The sequence below is a fragment of the Spea bombifrons genome, chromosome 7 (assembly GCF_027358695.1).
Source record: "Spea bombifrons isolate aSpeBom1 chromosome 7, aSpeBom1.2.pri, whole genome shotgun sequence".
In the NCBI taxonomy this organism is placed as follows: domain Eukaryota; kingdom Metazoa; phylum Chordata; class Amphibia; order Anura; family Pelobatidae; genus Spea; species Spea bombifrons.
In genome coordinates, this window is record NC_071093.1 from 37744142 (window position 1) to 37762423 (window position 18282).

The following is an 18282-nucleotide window of genomic DNA, read 5'->3' on the forward strand; positions in this document are numbered from 1 at the left end:
AAAGCCTAATGCAGGAGTACTGTGCTCAACTCATTGTGGCACTGAGTTAACCCTTTATTGTCACACAGAACCTTTAACAGGTTATACATATACCTTTTTCTATAGTTAAGTAACACTTTCCGTTTCTTCTTAGAAGAATCTGTGTAAAAAGCACCACTATGGTGTGAAACCAAAACATCTTTTGTAGTTTAACACACAGCTTTGAGCTGGAAGCTAATTGATCTCCTAAATATGTTTACTATTTATGCATGTGGGCAATGTAGAAAGCTGCTCGTCGATGTGAGTGTAAATAATATATCTGTTTAATTAATATTAGAGATTTATTCCTAATTTTAAAAAGAAACCTTTTGGGTACTTTAGTTTTTTTGGCCTCTGTTTTGAGGACGTATAAGAAGTTTACTGTGAATTTGCTTAACAGAAGAAGAAAAAATTGCACTTGACTGTAAAGTTTGAATTGATGGGTTCTCTTGAATGACTTCTAATTGGAGTACACACGGAGTACACATGTTTAAGCTTGTTCTAGAGGTTCCACAATATGTTCTTTGGTTCTTGCCATCTGTGCAAGTTCTCAGGAGCTCTTGGCAAAGGCTCTAGGAAAACGCACAAGCGGCTGTATGATCTGCTTGTCCCCATATGAGAAGAACCTGGCTTCTTGCACTGATCAAGGTCTTGAGAGCTGACTTCAGGAAGCACTTGATGGTGACGATAAAGATTATCACTATTGGCTAAGGAATCACCTTTTTATTGGGCACCAAGAGAAAGCTGTGAAACCGCAGCTTTCTCACTAATTGTAAAGCTGATATTTGTCAGCCATATTGTTTTTTTTTGTAAGAAACAGAATGGAGGCATTTCCCCCCCTGAATTAAGCTATATGTTTTTTAACCTGCTTAAGAGCAAGTGTGTATAAGCTGCTTGGCTTCACTATGCATTTTGAAGGGCCAACCCCAGTGAGCTTCTGCTGAGGAAGGGTATTGCTGGCTCTATATAATGTTGATGAGACTTCCCCAAAGTCTCCTTACACGTTGGTCAACTCTTCCTGTTTGAGAAATGTGCCAGTGTTTGTCTTTTGTAATGAATAGCGAAGTAAAGTTGCTAAAACCACAATTATTTTCTCTGAAACAAAAATTCAGCCTCTGATAAATGAAAAACCCAGTATTGTTCATTTGAGCAATTACATCTCGGTGATGTAGAACCTTAAGGAGAATAAATGTCCCCTATGAAAACATATTTTACACGTTAAAATAGCAATGCAGGTAAAAAAAAAAGATCTGGAATGGTTTAGGTGAAATGTTTCCAACTCCAAAGAAAAGAATTTTGAAGAAGGATGGAGGTGGTGATTAAGAAATGAAAGAAGGAAAAGGTATGTGTATTGTAGGTAAGGGAAAGAGCTAGAACACTAGGCAATATATAGCGTCAGGATTGAGAGACGCGTCTTGGCCGTCTCAGCTTTATTGGCTATTAAAAAATGCCTTTTGGAGCAATGTTGGATATTGAATAGTAGCCGTTTTTTTTTTTTTTTTCTCACACACTGTATTAACGGTAGTAGTGCTAGAAAAGCTGCATTAATGTTAAGTATTTTCTAACATATATTTATGGCTTATAAAATGGTGATATAATGTATTTTTTATATCCTGTAGTACATGCTGAAGAATAAAGACCATCTTATCTTTCCATATCACTACTTGAGTTTGTGTTATTTGTTATCCAACACTGGAGTAAGTAACATGAAAACTGCTTACCTGGTGGTCTCTGAAAACTGACTTTATTCCATCCTTGCATCCCACCATCAGTTCAACATGAGATGGCGTTCATTTACTGAAACCATGCGTGTGTTTTTAGGTTTTAAGATCTGTAATTGTTGAAAATGCTTGGGATAACACTTTACTCCACAAAACTGTGATCTGAAACTGTTCTCAAAATAACCTTAATGTACTTTGGGGTCTTGGTCTGTACTTCTGACTCCTTTAGAAAGGCTGCCTAAACCCATCAGTTTCTACCAAAGGGCAGAAGTAACTTGGAACTGGAAGATACCGATAAAAATCCACTAAATAGGAGTTGAAACTTGAGGGTCGGTGCAGGAAAATCAGATTTTAAGAAGTTTACAATGGAGCTTCAAAGTTCTTATTTTATCCCACCGGGTTCACTCAATGGAATAAAATGTAGAATAGCTATGGTGGGTTTTTTTTTTTTTTACCCTCCTATTTTTATATGAACTCAAGTTGGAAGATCCAGGGTCAACCTTCTCTCTGATGTCTACCCCATGTGAACAATCTCCCCCTTCGCCCCATGCTGCCTCTCTTTTGTAGGAGGCTTTCCTTTGGGCCAACAAAAGAAAGGGCTAAAAACCAGCCATTATTTAGGAAAGTGTAATCTAGCCATCAAATTAAATACTTTTCTTTAAAAGAAAAAAATGTCTAGAGAAGGGAAAGCATGTTTTGTCATGTGCAGTAGAGTATAATTGTATTTTGGGAAAGTGGTTGATATAAAGTTGCTACATTAAAAAATAATCTACTTAGCTGTAGACTGTTAGACTAAATTTCCATGTGAACAGAGACTGGCGTGCTGTCGCTTGAGTGGATTTATAATAATGGAATATGACAATAGCGTCGGGCTGCTCATGACCCAGGCGCCAGCTAGCCTTAGCTGTCTTAAATTTAAGTATCTTAAAACAGTAAGATGTTTTCTTATGTGAGAATTTATCTACAATACCTTGTATTAAATTAGTGGGAATAATTACAACGAAAAAAAAAAGTTCCTTCTATGCGGTAGGGAAAAAAATGGAGCATCCTTAATGCGAAGGAGCGACAGGATAATGGAGGAGGAATCGCAGGGAGTTGGTTAAGCGGGTGGGCGAGAAACATTCGGTCTCTTCATTAAATGGAAGAAGCGTCCAGAGTAATTGTACGTCAAATGTGTGTCACAGGAACCCCAGCCATCCTGAGGAGATGTATAGCGGCCATATTGAGTGGAACTCTTACTATATGCCCTCGGCGGGTCTCTAACAAGAAGAGCTAACCTGGCCCTGCCTCAAATTCAGTTGTTATGGTGACCAAATAAATCTCCCTGAGGTATACAGGTCACCGGCTTCTGGACTCCAAAATAAACCCCGGCCCTGAGTTCAGTCTGGGAAAGTAAATATTTTGATGTTAGTTGGCCAGTCATAAGGAACCAGGCGCAGGATACGTGATCAGCTGCGGAAATAACTTACAAACTGAGGAAATGCAGCCTGTAAACATACAGCAGGGGCTCGCAGGCCTAACCTCCCTGCCCCCGCTGTGTGATCAGCCTCAGGAGGGGGCAAAAGGGAGCCAGGTGAATAAATAATCCATACAAGCCACCTGAGGTAACAAAATACCTACTGAACACTCATCCAAATGAGTGAAATACTAGGTCCTGCCAAATCGTGGTTCTCTTAACATACATAATTTAATCAGATTATATATGCAGACAAAAAAGATGAGGTAACGATGTCCCCAAATAAGCCCTGACTCGGGTCCTCGCTGGGCAGGTGCTCTGCCCCCGTATAAACATTATTCCTTGACAAAAATCAATTGCTAATATCTTGTTATTAAATTAGTTGGCACTAAAATACATTTTAAGTCTCCCATTTCTATAAATACAGTTAATAAAATTGGTTCTACTACCTGTTTTCTATAATTTGAGGTAATGTCTTTATTATCAGTGAAATTCTGGTCTAGATTTGAAAAGAGATCTTATTACCATAGCAACCAATGCAAATACCCTAGCAACAAGGGGATGCCATTGGTTGTTCTGGTTGATTATGACTATTTTTGACTCTTTGCACCAGAAACACTTTTCATCATAATCTTAACGGGCCTCCAGTAGAAGCCTCTGTAACGCCACAATTCATCTTTCTGTTTGGTAAATTCAGCTATTAAATGACCTTTAAGAATCTCATGCAGTTTATTTTTTTAGTTCTATCACATCAACACTGTCACATTATCCATAACCACTATGACACTTACATACTTAATAGCACTCAAGGCAAATATAGTGTATGGTTAATATTTCACAGGCTTTTTTCATTAATGGTTTAAAGAACTTTGAACTCGAGCCTCTCTGTCCCATAAACAGGTCTTGCCCTTTGTGCCGCAAATTACTTTCACCGCTACTTGTAGGGGAGCGACCAGCGTGCTGCAGCGGAAACAATTGTCTGCAAACGTGAAGTTGCTCTTCCATGTTCGAACGGTTACAAACGCAGCTTCCATCTCAACACAAGCTTATTACATGTGCCAATGTACACAGCCAGCCAATTCCAAATATTCTGTGGCGCAATCTCCATGACAACCACTAAAATAAATACTAAACTCTCTGCTTTTCAACTTCGGCCCAGGGTCTCTAATCTCTACATGGGTGATGCTCTTCTCTCCATCTGATGTATAACACTCAAGATGCTTTGGTTGGCTGAGCATTCTGGGAGTTATTTTACTTCAGGACCAATAATTATTTAGGTGGAGATGGATTGCTGGAGCAGGTTATAGGACAGAAAAATATTGTTAATGCCTTAGGAGAGAATACAGAAATTCATTTTTATTTTAGTTTTATGATGCCGTTAAGTACACACAAAATGAGACCATTCACAACTGAGGGCATATTTAATAATCAGCATAAATAATATTTTGCAGTGTTGATTACACAAGGAATTGACATTATAGGAGGTGGCGAGCGCAACATTCCATGCTTCTGGGTCATAAAGCGTTAACCCTTAGAAATCTTTATGATGCCCTTGATTGGTTCCATGGTAAGGAATGGCGGGCGCTGCCCACATCTCACATTGGTAAACAAATTAATTAATGATATGGAAGACATGATGTGTCCTGGCCATTGTGATTCAGGGAATTTTTACAGAAATCTTGAAAGGTTTCTAGTGGAAACACAACATTCTCTATTCCCTTAACTACAACAAAAATCAAATTTTTTGTTTTCTTTTTAATAAATACGATGGCACTATTTGTAAACTTAAATTTCACCCATTCTCTCTCTTTTTCGGATGTGCACACTTCTGTTATTTTATTGGGGAGCTAAACACAAAAGTGAGGTTTACAATAAAAAAAAAAATACATGAAAGATCCCAGAAAGTAGCCTCCGCTGACTCGGAACATTCTGCCTTCTGTAGCGCCCGTGGTAACATTGTCATGAGAGGGTGTACTATCCTGGCACTTTACAATCTTGGGCGAGGATCTGCCCCATCAGTCCCTGGGTCCGCTGTGCTCTTCGTTTGCTGCCAGTTCTCCAGTGTTATCAGGACTGTACGGTGCCTTTAAGATACCACATTCCTCCGTAACACACACAACAATCCTGGAAGAAAAGAGTTAAAGTCATATTAAGACTAAGTATGTTGGACCGAGGGACAATGACATTATTTGTACCCCTTCTCGGCATCAGAAGGGTTAATTAGGCATTCGTGAGCTGATAAGCCGATTAAATGGTTCATCAGAACGGTGCTTACAAATGGGTTTAACTCTGTGTTTCCTACCTTCAACACCTTGTCCAGCTGCTGCTTACTAAGGCCGTCTCCAAATTCCTGGGTCAGCTGTGCCTGGATCTGCTGCCTGCGTAAGCGGTAACTCTTCAGGAAAAGCTCGAGCAGCGTCTGCCGTTGCTACAAGACAAAAAGGCGGCTACATAAGTGAATGCCCCCTTTTCATTAGCCGAGATACTGGGCTTTAATCGCTTAACCACTTATTAAGGCGAGTTTTACATCATCAATAATAGTAATCGGAAACATTTACGGGGGGGAGCTTTCTGCAAAGTATCCAACAAGTTTGTCTACTCACTTTGTCGGAAGCGTCTCCACTTGTCCAAAGTGCGAACACTTTCTGCTCCTCAGGTGTGGCAGTCGTCTGTGGGGGGAACTAGCAAAAAAATATATATATCTGTATCAGTATCCATATCAGCTGGGGTAAAGGGTAAATAACCCTCAATCTCAATGAAGTAACTGACATCTATTTGATTACCCCCTTCTTTCCCAATAAAAAAAATGTATAAAGAGCCCTTTCAGGTGAGTAATCAAGTACGGAAACCGATAATCAGGAAAAATATGTACTCAAGGCAACCCTGCGCCTCTCAGAAGGGCATTAACTGCTTCAGCGCCGCGCCAACACAGAGTGGAAATTCTGAATGTTCAACTAATTAGGTTAGGCTGGGGATTAATATCGTTAAACCTACTTTAAATAAGAACTATAATTCTGCTGCTTTTTCTCTCGTTCCTGGGCACGTTTACATATACAGATCGGTATAAGCCCTATTTTTACAAGATCATATACAGGCTATGAAAATATGAGAACAAGTTTGCCTCTCACAGGCATCTATAAAGCCCAAACGGAATCCTTTCAAAGTTAGAATACATTGGGCATAGGTTAACACCGAGACGCTCCAAACCTGAATGTAACAAAAACTACTGAAAGAATTACAACTACAACGATGAGAAACTACTACAACAACGATGCTATGGAGGATGGGTTGAGAAACATTAATTTACAGGTGTTTTTTTTATGTTCTTTGAGCAGTTAGTTGTACTACAAGAGACTCCTAGCGAATGATAAACTCCAAAAAATTATACGTAAAATAAGGGAGTAGCAGGATGATGTTCGTTCCTCATGTGTCGTCACAGCGGGTTAACAGTAACCAGACACACTAACTTGGATACTAGAAGCAGAGTCTGAGCAGACAAAAGGCAGGACTCTCTACAGGCGAGGAATGCGTTCCTTTGTGCATATTCCATTATCCTTCGCAGAACAATAAATCCTTTCTAGTGGATAAATAATCCAGGATCTGGGGCTTTTAATTAGATTGGCACAAAAGGCTCCTTGGAGCAGGGACTATAAAAACGCGTTGGGTCCTTCAAGTAGCTTTTGGAAAAGTATACTTCAGAGGACTTTCCAACTCAATAGTACGGCTGGAAATTCACCATTACTTTGTGCAAAGTCCATGAAAAGACGATTGAAGTGACCTGGGCTGGAGCCAGAACCACAAAGCAGCATACATTTCGCTATTACTTTTATTCTCCTTTCAATTTGTTATATTAGGGCTCACCTAGAAAAAGAGTATTTTCCTCAGACCTAGTTTGATGCAAATTAGTATAGGCATTATAATAATCATATAATAATTATAATTTCATAGAGCATTGCTTTGTATGATAATCAGCTGATCGTAGCTACCGCTCACACCTTATGAGAACAAACCAGCAGTCATCAAAACTTAGGGCCCTGAACAGCAGAGTCTCTACTTTACCAATTTTTGGATGAAAAACCTCACGCACCGGAACAAAGAGACTGAAGCTGTTGAAGCGTCCAACTAATTTCATGCACTGATGATTGTAATTTAAACAAAATCACTTCAAAAGTGCTGTTCCACTCAACACAACGTTCTCTGACGTGTTAACAAAACAAACCTTTAACAGATCTGCTGCCGCATTCTCTGCCTGAAGTATCTGCCCATGTGCACAAGTATAGTGAACGCGTGAAAGAGAATTCGAGATTGAACCCGCTCATCTAGCAGTTTGTGCCACTGGCATTATTTCCTCCATTTTATGTTTCTTTAGACAAAGGAACTTGAAAAAAATAAATGCATCTACAGCCACCTTAATAATATTGGACAAAATACCCCCTTAGTGAGACAGACCGACCAACATCCATCACTAATGTCACCAGACGTCTTATAGACCACAAGTCAACAAACATTCAAATCCGACTAAATATCTTAAAATTGTTGCTTTGATAAAATAAAGCATAAGATGACTACTTACTGGCACCTGAATCTGCTTACAGCCAGAACTTAGAACCGTTTCCTGCAACATTTTGTCTGAAATACCACTAAATAGAGTATGTCCAGGGGGAAGCCCAGCTAAATGGAGATTAAATAAACGTTTGAGTTCGTTCATGGTCAAAACATATTGTTTGCGAAACGTTGAGGTCACAAACTCTCTGAGTTCTTGTGCAACAACTTCTCGGTCTCCTTTGGCGATATGGCCATTAATGGAGTCCCGTGAGTTTTCGTCCGCGTGAATTCCGTTGACCAGCCCGTTGTTCAGCCCGTCGCACGTAGAAGTGTCCATAGCTTCCTCGTCACTCATAGGTTCCTCTTTAATGTGGACATCGGCTGCAACGGTGAGGCTGGAAGAGCCCTGTTTCATGTGTTCCTTCTTCCTTTTCAAGTCCTTCTCCAACTGTGCTTGGTTCTCCTTGGCTTTCGATCTAGCAATGTTCACCACTTGGTCTCCAGGGATCACCGCCGCTTGAGCTGTAAACCGCAAAGCACAATTAAACACATGAAACGGGTTCTGAACAAGCCGCACGGGATAGTTGAACATACTATTGTAACCAATTTAATTTATTTTAACCCTTTCTTGTCACAAAAGATAGAATTTACCATAGGAACCAGCAACTAATTGAATGTCTATATTTTACCACTGGGAACCAGAGTTTCATCCTTAAGAAATATAATGACATAGCGACCCATATACACAAGTATGACAGGGAAACAGAATGGGGTGGAGGATATTTGGCAAGTTATTTTCCTATTTCATGACAATTGGAGTCATTCTTCGCCTGTACCACGTGTGAAGAATATCTTGACGTTTAGGGTCGGGCAGATGAGCTTGCAGATGCAGGTGATATACCTGTTATTCTGTTAGCCTACAATACCTATAGTCCTGTGAGTCGTTTGCCGATAGTAATGGGAGTTGCAGACCAATAAAGACTGGATTTTCACATACCGTGTAACCTTTTAAGCAAGGTGATAATCACAGCGATTTACTCGGCTGTCAGCTCTGTTGCAACAGGCAATAATGTTCATAAAGAGGTGTTCTCAGTAGTCGGCTAAATCGCATAATCAGATTTTATTTAAATGAATGGGCAGGAGTGGATAGGATTGAGATAATCCCTGTAAAATACTTCCAACCCTGTGTACCAAACCAAAACTTGTGATTTAACAAATCCGTGTTCCAGTTTTGGTGCCAATTCCGGGATCTATTACTTTGTTGTGCTATAGCTTTACAATAATGACTACTTTACAGTCTTAAAATTGTAATGATGTGAAAACACCTAAAAGGAAAACAGATAATGGACTGACAAAGTCAATTATGTTTCCATCCAGCACGTCTCCTTGCGCCAACGGGATTGTGAAAAAAATAATAGCATTTTAAAAAACAGACTCAAAACGTACAATTCCCGCTCTAGGAGATCTCACAGAGCAGCGTCTCAGTTTAAGGTCACTGCACAGCAAACACCTCTGTCGTTATCAGGCTAATTCTGCCCAGAAAGGCAGTCTAGAACCAGCATGATGGAAACCCATGGTGCGCGTTCCTGCCTTTGTAAGCCTCGTCAGAAGAGTTCAGCTGGTATCACCCTAGGCTCAGTGAACAAGGAGGTCCATGCCAACACTCATGGAGAAAGCGGCCAGAGATTTCCGAAGAGATAAAAATATTCACAACAAAATGCTGGTCTAGCTCAACCAAGAACAGAATATTGTAACGTCTATTGTTACGTCTATTATACACAATACTCAAAACAGTAATCATCACAAACAATCTGGAGCTTACCGGAGGCTGGATCTGACTTTTTGGGCAGCAGATCTTCTTTTGATAAACTATACACTTTCTCCAACCTTAAGTGAAAAATAAACACATCAGGGTATCATTTCATGGAAATTGGGAATAAAACATTGGCAATGAGGGTTAGGCACATCATCTAAAGTACATGTGATCATCCCCCAGTTACAAACTACAGGAAAAATAAAAACGTTATTACAGGGTTATATGACTTGTACCCCTCGGGTAATTAAAACTCTGAATGCTTAGAAAGACCAAAGACAACAGGGTGCTAAAAACACCAAGTAACAGCTCGGTGAGCTATTGATATAGGTACGTTTCACTCACTTGGACTGAATGCCCTTCCATAGCATGGTCTGTCTCTGGACCACATCTGGGTGCTTCTTCACAAACTCTCCATCATAAGGCAGAATGAATTCCCAGCCTTTGTTAATCCTTGGAATGGCCATATGCTCCAAGAATTCCTTTACATCTTCTTGGCACAGCTAGGAGTAAATCGTGAGCATTAAATGGCAGTACAAAGAACACCTGGGGCAGTAATGGCTAACCGGTGAACAAATGATGCTCACGCAGACTAGCTGCTCGCTAAGTATCTCCGGAACGTTAGTCTGCACGAAGCCTTATTACCCTATTTAATACCAACAACGGAGAGTTCCACCGATAAGCAAAGGTCGTTTTATCTAACGGAACACACTGCCTGCTGCTCTGATACAAACAGATCAACCGCTCTGAACAAGATATAGACTGTGAACAGAAGATACAGTAACTATTTTAATAAATCATAATTTATATTCTCCTAAATGCACAATGCCAGTCCAAACAGCCTCACCATGGAAACACTCCGCTATAATATCCAAAGGAAATCTTGAAGGCGATTGAAACTAAATTGGATGCAATTTACAACCATGTTTTACCCTTTAATGTACGGATTTCTCTCACTCCTCTACACATACTGTATTTATAGATAGAAATCAGGAGAAAAGTCGAGTCTTACTTTTGTCACGGTTGCAATCTCCTTTCTCACCACCCAGCGGCCCAGAGTGAACTTCCACATCTAAAACGAGAACAAGAAAATGCTTATTAAAACAATGACTCAACAGTGCCATTTGTAACTCCCTTTCCCATGAATGCATCCAAGCATTCCTCCAATGTTCCTAGAGGATATACTGAAATTATACAAAGATCTGGCAATTCTCATTGAATCCTGCCATAAGCCATTTCCCAATTCAGCGTGCGTGTGTGTATATATATGTGCGTGGGTGTGTATATATATGTGCGTGGGTGTGTATATATATCACATACACACACTTTGATTTACCACTGTTTCAGTGTAACCTACTTTTATTATTATACCCTTTGATATTTTGCACATTTCACCCACAATGGTTTAATTATTATAGCCAAGTGTGTTTAGTATTATTATTAGTATTCAGGATGATATGCAAGTAGGGAGGGTGTACAGTTGAGGGATACTTATGGCATCATAAGATTCGGTTGTCATATAGCATATGTATAATATACACTCTCAGCAGACATTATTAACTCGTTATGCAGTTGTGATGATAGTTTTGTTTATACCGCTAGCAAAATGCAAAGAATGATCATCTTCGGACACTTACAACAAAGTCCCTGCCCCGACACAGAATTTCTGCTGAGACTCCACTGTGTGGACTGGATGACTCCTTGGGGTAAACGACATCACTGTGTAAGAAAGCAGAATATACTACTTAATTACAGTCGTAACAGCAAAAGTGAATCTTTATGAAGATAATTACCCAATGCTACAGGATGCCGGAACACACCCAGAAGCATTAATCAGATCTGGTTAAGCAAATGCTGTTGTCAAATCTCCTTTAAATGTTACCTTTTTACCACCCAGTTTCCTTGGACCAGCATCGCCACCTGCTGTATGCATCGCAGAACTGCAATCGATTCTGTTCCAGCAGCCATCAGTCCCATGAGGTTTGCAAATGGCATAACTTTAACTGCATAAAAATATTAAGCGCAGCTCATCATACAGGCAAAATAACTAAGCTGAGTTTCTCAACATGAAGGACCAGCTTCGACTAAATTAACCCTTTTATTTAACACATGACCTAAAATAGTACTGTTCAGCCCTCATTTTGTCTCACATGCAATTAATGCTACATGCCCACTCTCTCCATAACACATGCTGCATAAGATCAAGGCCATTGGGTACAGGGATCAGCACGTATATGTAAGAGTAGGTGAACCCACCGTTTTTCATGAGAATCTTTATCTGGTCTGCCAGCGGCAGGGTTCTTAGCTGAGCCATCGACAGCACATTGCTCGGAGACACAATCTTCTCGCTAGCGAAAGGGAAAACAAAATCAAATTACATATACTGCTGGTTTAACTGTCAGAACACTTCCAACATATGAACCGCAAACCACATAAGTATTTTACAATGGAGTCTAAAATGTATCTATTATTCATATTTGTTTTCTTTTAACTAACAATTTATCAACTGTTTTAATCAGGATTTCTCACATTCACCTGTATGTTTAGTTACGGGCCAACTAAATCTAAAATTTAAAAAGCCCCCTTAATAGGTTTAAATAAGAAACATGGAAATAATAATAAAAAAAGTTCTTACGCTTCTTCTTCAACACACGGAGGCATCAGCATCTCCAGATACTCACTGAGTGAGAAAAGAACAGATCAAAGTACAAATCACCACGTCCATGAAATTAAGTAATTAACACACATTCTGTTATTATGATTTGCTCCAGCGTGTGAAGGCATTGGGAGAGCTGGAGCTGCGGTGGCGGGCAGTTCTCCTGACCCCGGATAAGAGCAAAGCATTGTTTAGTGCTTTTAAATACAGGTCCAAATTCAGAGAGCAATCTTTTCTTTGTGTGTGAAATCTCATTTCTTATATTTTCAAGGAAGCTCAATAGTTCCACTTATCAAATTAATAAGCATTTATATTAAATAACAGAAAATAGAAATAATAAAATGTCTACCTGGGAGATTTTATCAGTTCCAAGTTGTCTGCTGTGTTGGTATTCTGACACAGCAAATACTGCCTCTCAAGTTCTGTACGACTGTCCTGGACAACAATAAAAAGAGTTGGATTTTGATACAGAATCAGAATACATATATAATATGGATTGTTTTGCCCATTATTTAGAAGTCTAGATCATGCCGTACACGTTGAATTAATACAATGGAGCGCCAGCTTTCCCTGCAGGAGGCATAATGCATACCTTGATGTTGTAATAATGAAGATGGACCCAGTACTCCTCGGCCTGCTTCTTCTGTAAGAATTCATAGGACTGCGCTTTCCTCTGCTTCGCCTGTTCAGTCTCCGGCCGTGAGAAACGCACCTACAAGAAGACGGGAACGGGAATTAAGGTCCTAAAGTCTCTTTGAAGGACAACTAGTTATGGAGTACCAATTAGGTGGAAATCAACACATCAAACTCTGCTATAGGAGGGATTAGTATTTAAGATGCCATTCTCGTCACCATGGTAACCGGTGGAACTTTCCTGCAGATTGGACTAGCCCAAAGGTTGCCACGGTAGTAAGACCCCTCTTTAGCACTGCCAAAACAGAATAATCCCACATGAGCGTTCGATGAGCGAGAAGTTGTGTCTAGTTTTCCCATTTACAGAAAAGACGGGTAAGATGGATGGTACATACAAGTACGCACAGACAAGCATTTTACAAGTAAACAGTGATTTTAACGTTCAGTGATCACTTTACTCCCTTAAAAAATGTGATGTCATCAATAAAAGAGTAATGACGCATCAGACCAAAATCCTTGAATCTGGTGGAAACGTAATGTTAAAATCTTTCCATGGGTCCCCATGTTCTCAGTTCTTAGAATTCTAATAACCACGACAAATGTCTGTCAAATGATAGATTTCTACAGAAAATACTCCAAAAAATTAGGAATATATCTTAAAACCACATCTTGTAGTTTTGTTTTTAAGGCATTGTTCCTTTGTTACCTATAGCTTTAAGATCTCACCTCTCAAACGTGTTTGTATTGAGCTCGATACAAATACCCAGACTCCTAAACATTCCTAAACCAACCCCAACATTTGGTGATTCTTTATCCTAATGTTACAACATTATATACATTTTACAACATATAGAATCATCGACTGTCGGAGGCACTGGAAGTTTGGCTTCCTAAAGGAACATTAAGGAAAAGGTCCAGGACAACTAAGTCAGACTTACAGTCACTTGCTTTACGTCTTCCTCACCTTCATCCTGAGAAGAGTCGCCGGCTGCAAATAAAACAAAAAAACCCCAATTGGCGTTCCGTGACTCTACAAACCGAGCCAGATGTATCGCGCGGCAAAACGTGCGGCTCCGCTACCTTCATTAGCAGCTTCTCTCTCTCGAAACTTGGAGTCGGCCTTGTCAAGGTACGTGAAGCTTGGACGCATCTGCAGAATTCCATGAAGCGGCGTCACATGAATTTCTCCTGTGTTAACATAACATGTAATAAGAAATTAACATGAATTAGAAAAGCAGGCAGGAAACCATGCGCAGAAAAGCTCGGGGGTTCTTACAGTTGTACCATCTTTAGTACTCTTAGGTTCAAGGCAATCGAAACGATCGTTATTATGAATATTGCACTGCGGCAATTTAAGAAATGTTATAAAGGAGATACTGCACCCTGCCACACAACAATATCCATGATGTATGTATGTATGTATATACACATATTATATACACATCAAATATTGTTTCAACATACACGTAGATTTTTTTCTGTTCACTCACTTTGCATTTTGTTGAATTACACAAAAACTATTAACACATCTACAAACAATACATTTATACATTGCAGCATTTTTACCTAAAGCTTTTGCACAGTACTGAATTGGCCGATAACGTAAGAAATAAGGCATTTAATAAAATCTGTTGAAGGAAAAGACTCTTTTTCCGGCATAAACTTTAGCACCCTGCTAAGCGTAATCGTTCAGTCCTGGAGAGATGTCAAGCTCGCTTTTGTGAACATTAGATCTGATTTTTTTTGTTTAAATGCTGTCTTAAAAAAAGGAAAAACACAGCACTGAGAAACAGACCTTTACGGTAAACTGCTGCTGCGTACCGACTTGTGTTGCTTGCAGCTTGTATGGAGGAGAACGTCTGTTTGTCCATAAGTTTCCTGTAACAAAAAAAACAAAACATTTTTCTACTAAAAAAAAACCAAAAAAACAGAAACATGCAGCTGAAAAAATCCAAAAGTTAAAAGAGATACAGCAGGATTATGTTTTAAAAAAGAAAGGTAATTCTGACAATCAATGAAAACATCCAGAATATGGTGATGACATCATCCCCCAAATCCGTGATAAACATGTCAATTATTAGTATTAAGTTGGTTGGGCGTTATGTACTTACGTAGAGTAGGTGCTGGTTTCATCTATGCAGGTCCCATCCACATTCAGTGCGATCTGCTCACCCTTACTGCGGCAGTAATTGGGACTCATGGTGTTAATGGCCATGTCGATTTCCACCTAAAAGATTATTATTATTTTATATGAACCTGAACCGAAAGTACAGCCAGAGAGCGGCAAGGAGGAAGCAGCATCCCATGTCAAGCCACAAATGAAAGCGCGTGTCCACGTACCTTCTGCTGCTTCGGTTTAATCCTCGCTGATAAATGCGGGGTGCTGTCATAGGTCATCAACGACGGGCGGACGGGGTACTACGGAGCAAGAATCGGGGGAAGATTATAGATGACAGAATACGGATGCATCATACGCAACCATCGAAAACAATACTACATATACTAAAAAAAAGGTTAGTGCTCAAGAGACTAGAATAATCAAACGAGAAACGCTAAAGCAACAGTCTGCAACTCGAAAAACTATTCCACTCATCCACCGCCCTCCCAGGGAAGAGACTTCCAACAGAAGTCATTTTTTCATTTCATTTTTCCTTTAAACGCAGCTTAGGTCTCCCTCAACGTACCTGTAGCAAGTAGAGTTTCTCTGCCAGGCTTTTGGCCAGGAAGACGTCGATCTGAGAAGAAAACAGAACTATCAGCAGATGTGTATGTAGCCAAACGTAACGTACCGAATCACCATATGCTAGGAGGCTACGGGGGTCTATGGGGTCCAGTAACGGGAACAGATTTATTTTTCTTCCCATTCCAGCGCTGGCTTCCCCGCACGTTCCACATTAGCCTGTCTATAGCGCCTGTCGGGAGGCAGACAGCACCCTTGGGCTTTAACTAAAACCCCATTCATTCCACCGAAAAAAAAACATCAGTGGGGCCCAATGCTGTTTAGCTGCTGCTGGGGGGGAGGTTACAGTATTCATGTACGTCAAAGCGTAAAAATATATGCAAAAATGTACATAAAAATAAATCATTGTATTTGAAACTTTTTATTAGAAAAACGACAGCAGATACCCGTTGGGGAACTTTTTTTGTTGTGAATTTTGTTTTGTTTTTTATGATTTTATGAGGACAAAAAAATCTTCAGCACTAGCATCATCCACAATTCTCTGTCCTTCTAACCAAAATCTGGCTAAAAAGACTATATCATAAAGACAATTGTATAGAAAGTATAGACAGCATTATTAACCCTTCCTCGTACCTCCTGTATAATTGGGTCGTCATCTTCATTTTCCATACTACTGTGGAACGCAGCAGCAGCAACCCGAGTTCCTCTCGACTCTGGGACAAAGAACAGCTCCTTGACATGGAAAAAACAATATCGGGTTTACCTTTACAGCCAGAAAATAATCTATTTCCCTGTCCTGAAGCCCCTCGCACATTGGCTTCTACGGCTCCCAGAACCAACAAGCTTCCGGTCATCGAACGGGGAGGAATAACCATGCATTTCCTGAAACGCTCCCATAATATACACATTAATCAATGTAGAAACACCACCGTGTACATTTATTTAGCATAGCTATACATTATAGGATTTAGGAAAGACCCTTTTAATTGCAAAGGTCAAATAAGACATATTTAGACCGGTAAAAAAAAAAGAAAAAAGTAGTAGTTGAGAACATATGAACTTATTTTTATTCCAATTCATTAACCAATTGCGGACGATGTACAAGAAGAACATGCTGTATGAATATAACAGAATTACGGCACTTCCACAACAAAGGAAAACAAAATCATTTAAAAGGAATTAGTGACGGCAGAAAATAATCGATGCATGTGTAAATTGCATCACTGTATTAATCTCTACCACCTCTGCTGGGAGGCTGTTCCACTTCTGCTGGGAGGGAGAACACTAGGGTGCAGCGTTTGATCATTTTTATAGGCCTTATACATTGATGGGTGAGGGTTAATAGGGATTAAAAAAAAAAAAGTAATTCTGGCGCAAAGTTTGAAAAGTGGTCTAATCGTCATAACAACGAATACAATGGTGTAACTGACAGGAACATTCCATTAGTTCTACAGGGGTGATAAGACCAACACAGCACCAAAATCTCTTTATAGATCAAACCTCACCGTCCCCATTTCTATACCAGATATACCGCCTTGCCGATATAGTGAATGGCTGCGACGTGATGCTAAATCGGGGTCCAGGCTACGATACCAAAAAACTCTATGGAGTTAAAGGACCCCACTTGCGTTTCTTGGTCTAGACCAGGTACTTTGACAGCGTATTATCCTTAAAGTGACGCTGTAGCCATCATATGCATTTTAAAGTATACAATGGCTCAGACGTCCCTTTTACATATACACGGGCCATCTGCAGCTTCCTCCTCGTACACATTTGCTCCTTTGCCCTCCCCCCTGCAGGAGATGCATTAGACCGAACACAGGTAACAATTACACGTATCAGACATACCGGTCTGTAAACACGCTATAAAAATAATAGACCCTGACTCAGCTTTAGGGCTCTGCTTCACTGCCCCTCCCTGATTAGGGTGAAGAATTATAAAGCGAAGGAATTATCTAATTCCTGGGAGCGTGAGAATTAAAATGAGAAAAAAAGGGGAATGTTACAATCTCTAGTACAGAACAGAAAGAATAACATGAGAACAGAAAGAATAACATGAGATCTGGGTTGTAAGAAGCCTAATTATTATCATCATCTTTTATTTATATAGCACCAACAAGTTACGCAGCGCTTAATACATTACATATATAGAGAGCTGGGAGCTCACAGGTTACTAGCATTAAATATATAGAATTGCACACATTGCATATATAATGCATATATTGGGGTAACTGTTAGCGATGGGATCCATGGAGGCACCTGGGATTAATATGGGGCAAGAGGTCACCTAACTTCTGAAATACTCTTTTTTATTAATCCAGAAGCAGTTGGGTTCAAGAGAGGAAGGTATTGATGGCAATAAAATGATGTGAGGGAGCCAGATACAGGCCTGGTAGGAAATATGTTTTAAAGCAGGGGGTCACCTCATTGCATAGAGTGACTGGGGCTGTTATGCCAAAGCCTGATTACATCAAATATTAAGAAGTTATAGGCCTTAAAGCGGTAACAAGCCGCACGAAGCGTTACACTGCATTATGCACCCTAACTACCACCCCCAGCAAGCTTCGGCCGGGTTAAGTACTGCAGACCGAGGTTACCTAGCTGCCAGGCCCTGCTGCTCCGTCACTGCTCCCGGTGCGTACGTCTCACAATCCGGCTCTCAGGCAGCAGCCATACTGCATGCAACACAGACACGTGGGGAGCGGCTCCTCTTACCCAGAATGCTCAGAGAGGTCAGAGACAGCAGACACCAGGTGGCGC

General features: G+C 40.2%; 1 protein-coding gene across 1 annotated transcript; it reads right to left on the minus strand.

Annotated features, from left to right (window-relative positions):
• Nucleotides 1–4536: 4536 nt before the first annotated feature.
• On the minus strand, nt 4537–18235 carry POLR3E (RNA polymerase III subunit E). The gene is made up of 21 exons (XM_053471217.1): nt 18120–18235; nt 16156–16254; nt 15527–15577; nt 15183–15260; nt 14954–15069; nt 14638–14720; nt 13923–14030; nt 13781–13830; nt 12802–12921; nt 12559–12644; nt 12189–12233; nt 11810–11901; nt 11436–11556; nt 11191–11272; nt 10566–10625; nt 9899–10056; nt 9563–9627; nt 7769–8262; nt 5799–5876; nt 5498–5623; nt 4537–5319 (listed from the first exon to the last, which is right to left on the minus strand). Exons 2-21 carry the CDS (start codon nt 16189–16191, stop codon nt 5263–5265), a joined length of 2106 nt encoding a protein of 701 aa, XP_053327192.1. The 5' UTR covers nt 16192–16254; nt 18120–18235; the 3' UTR covers nt 4537–5262.
• Nucleotides 18236–18282: the final 47 nt, after the last annotated feature.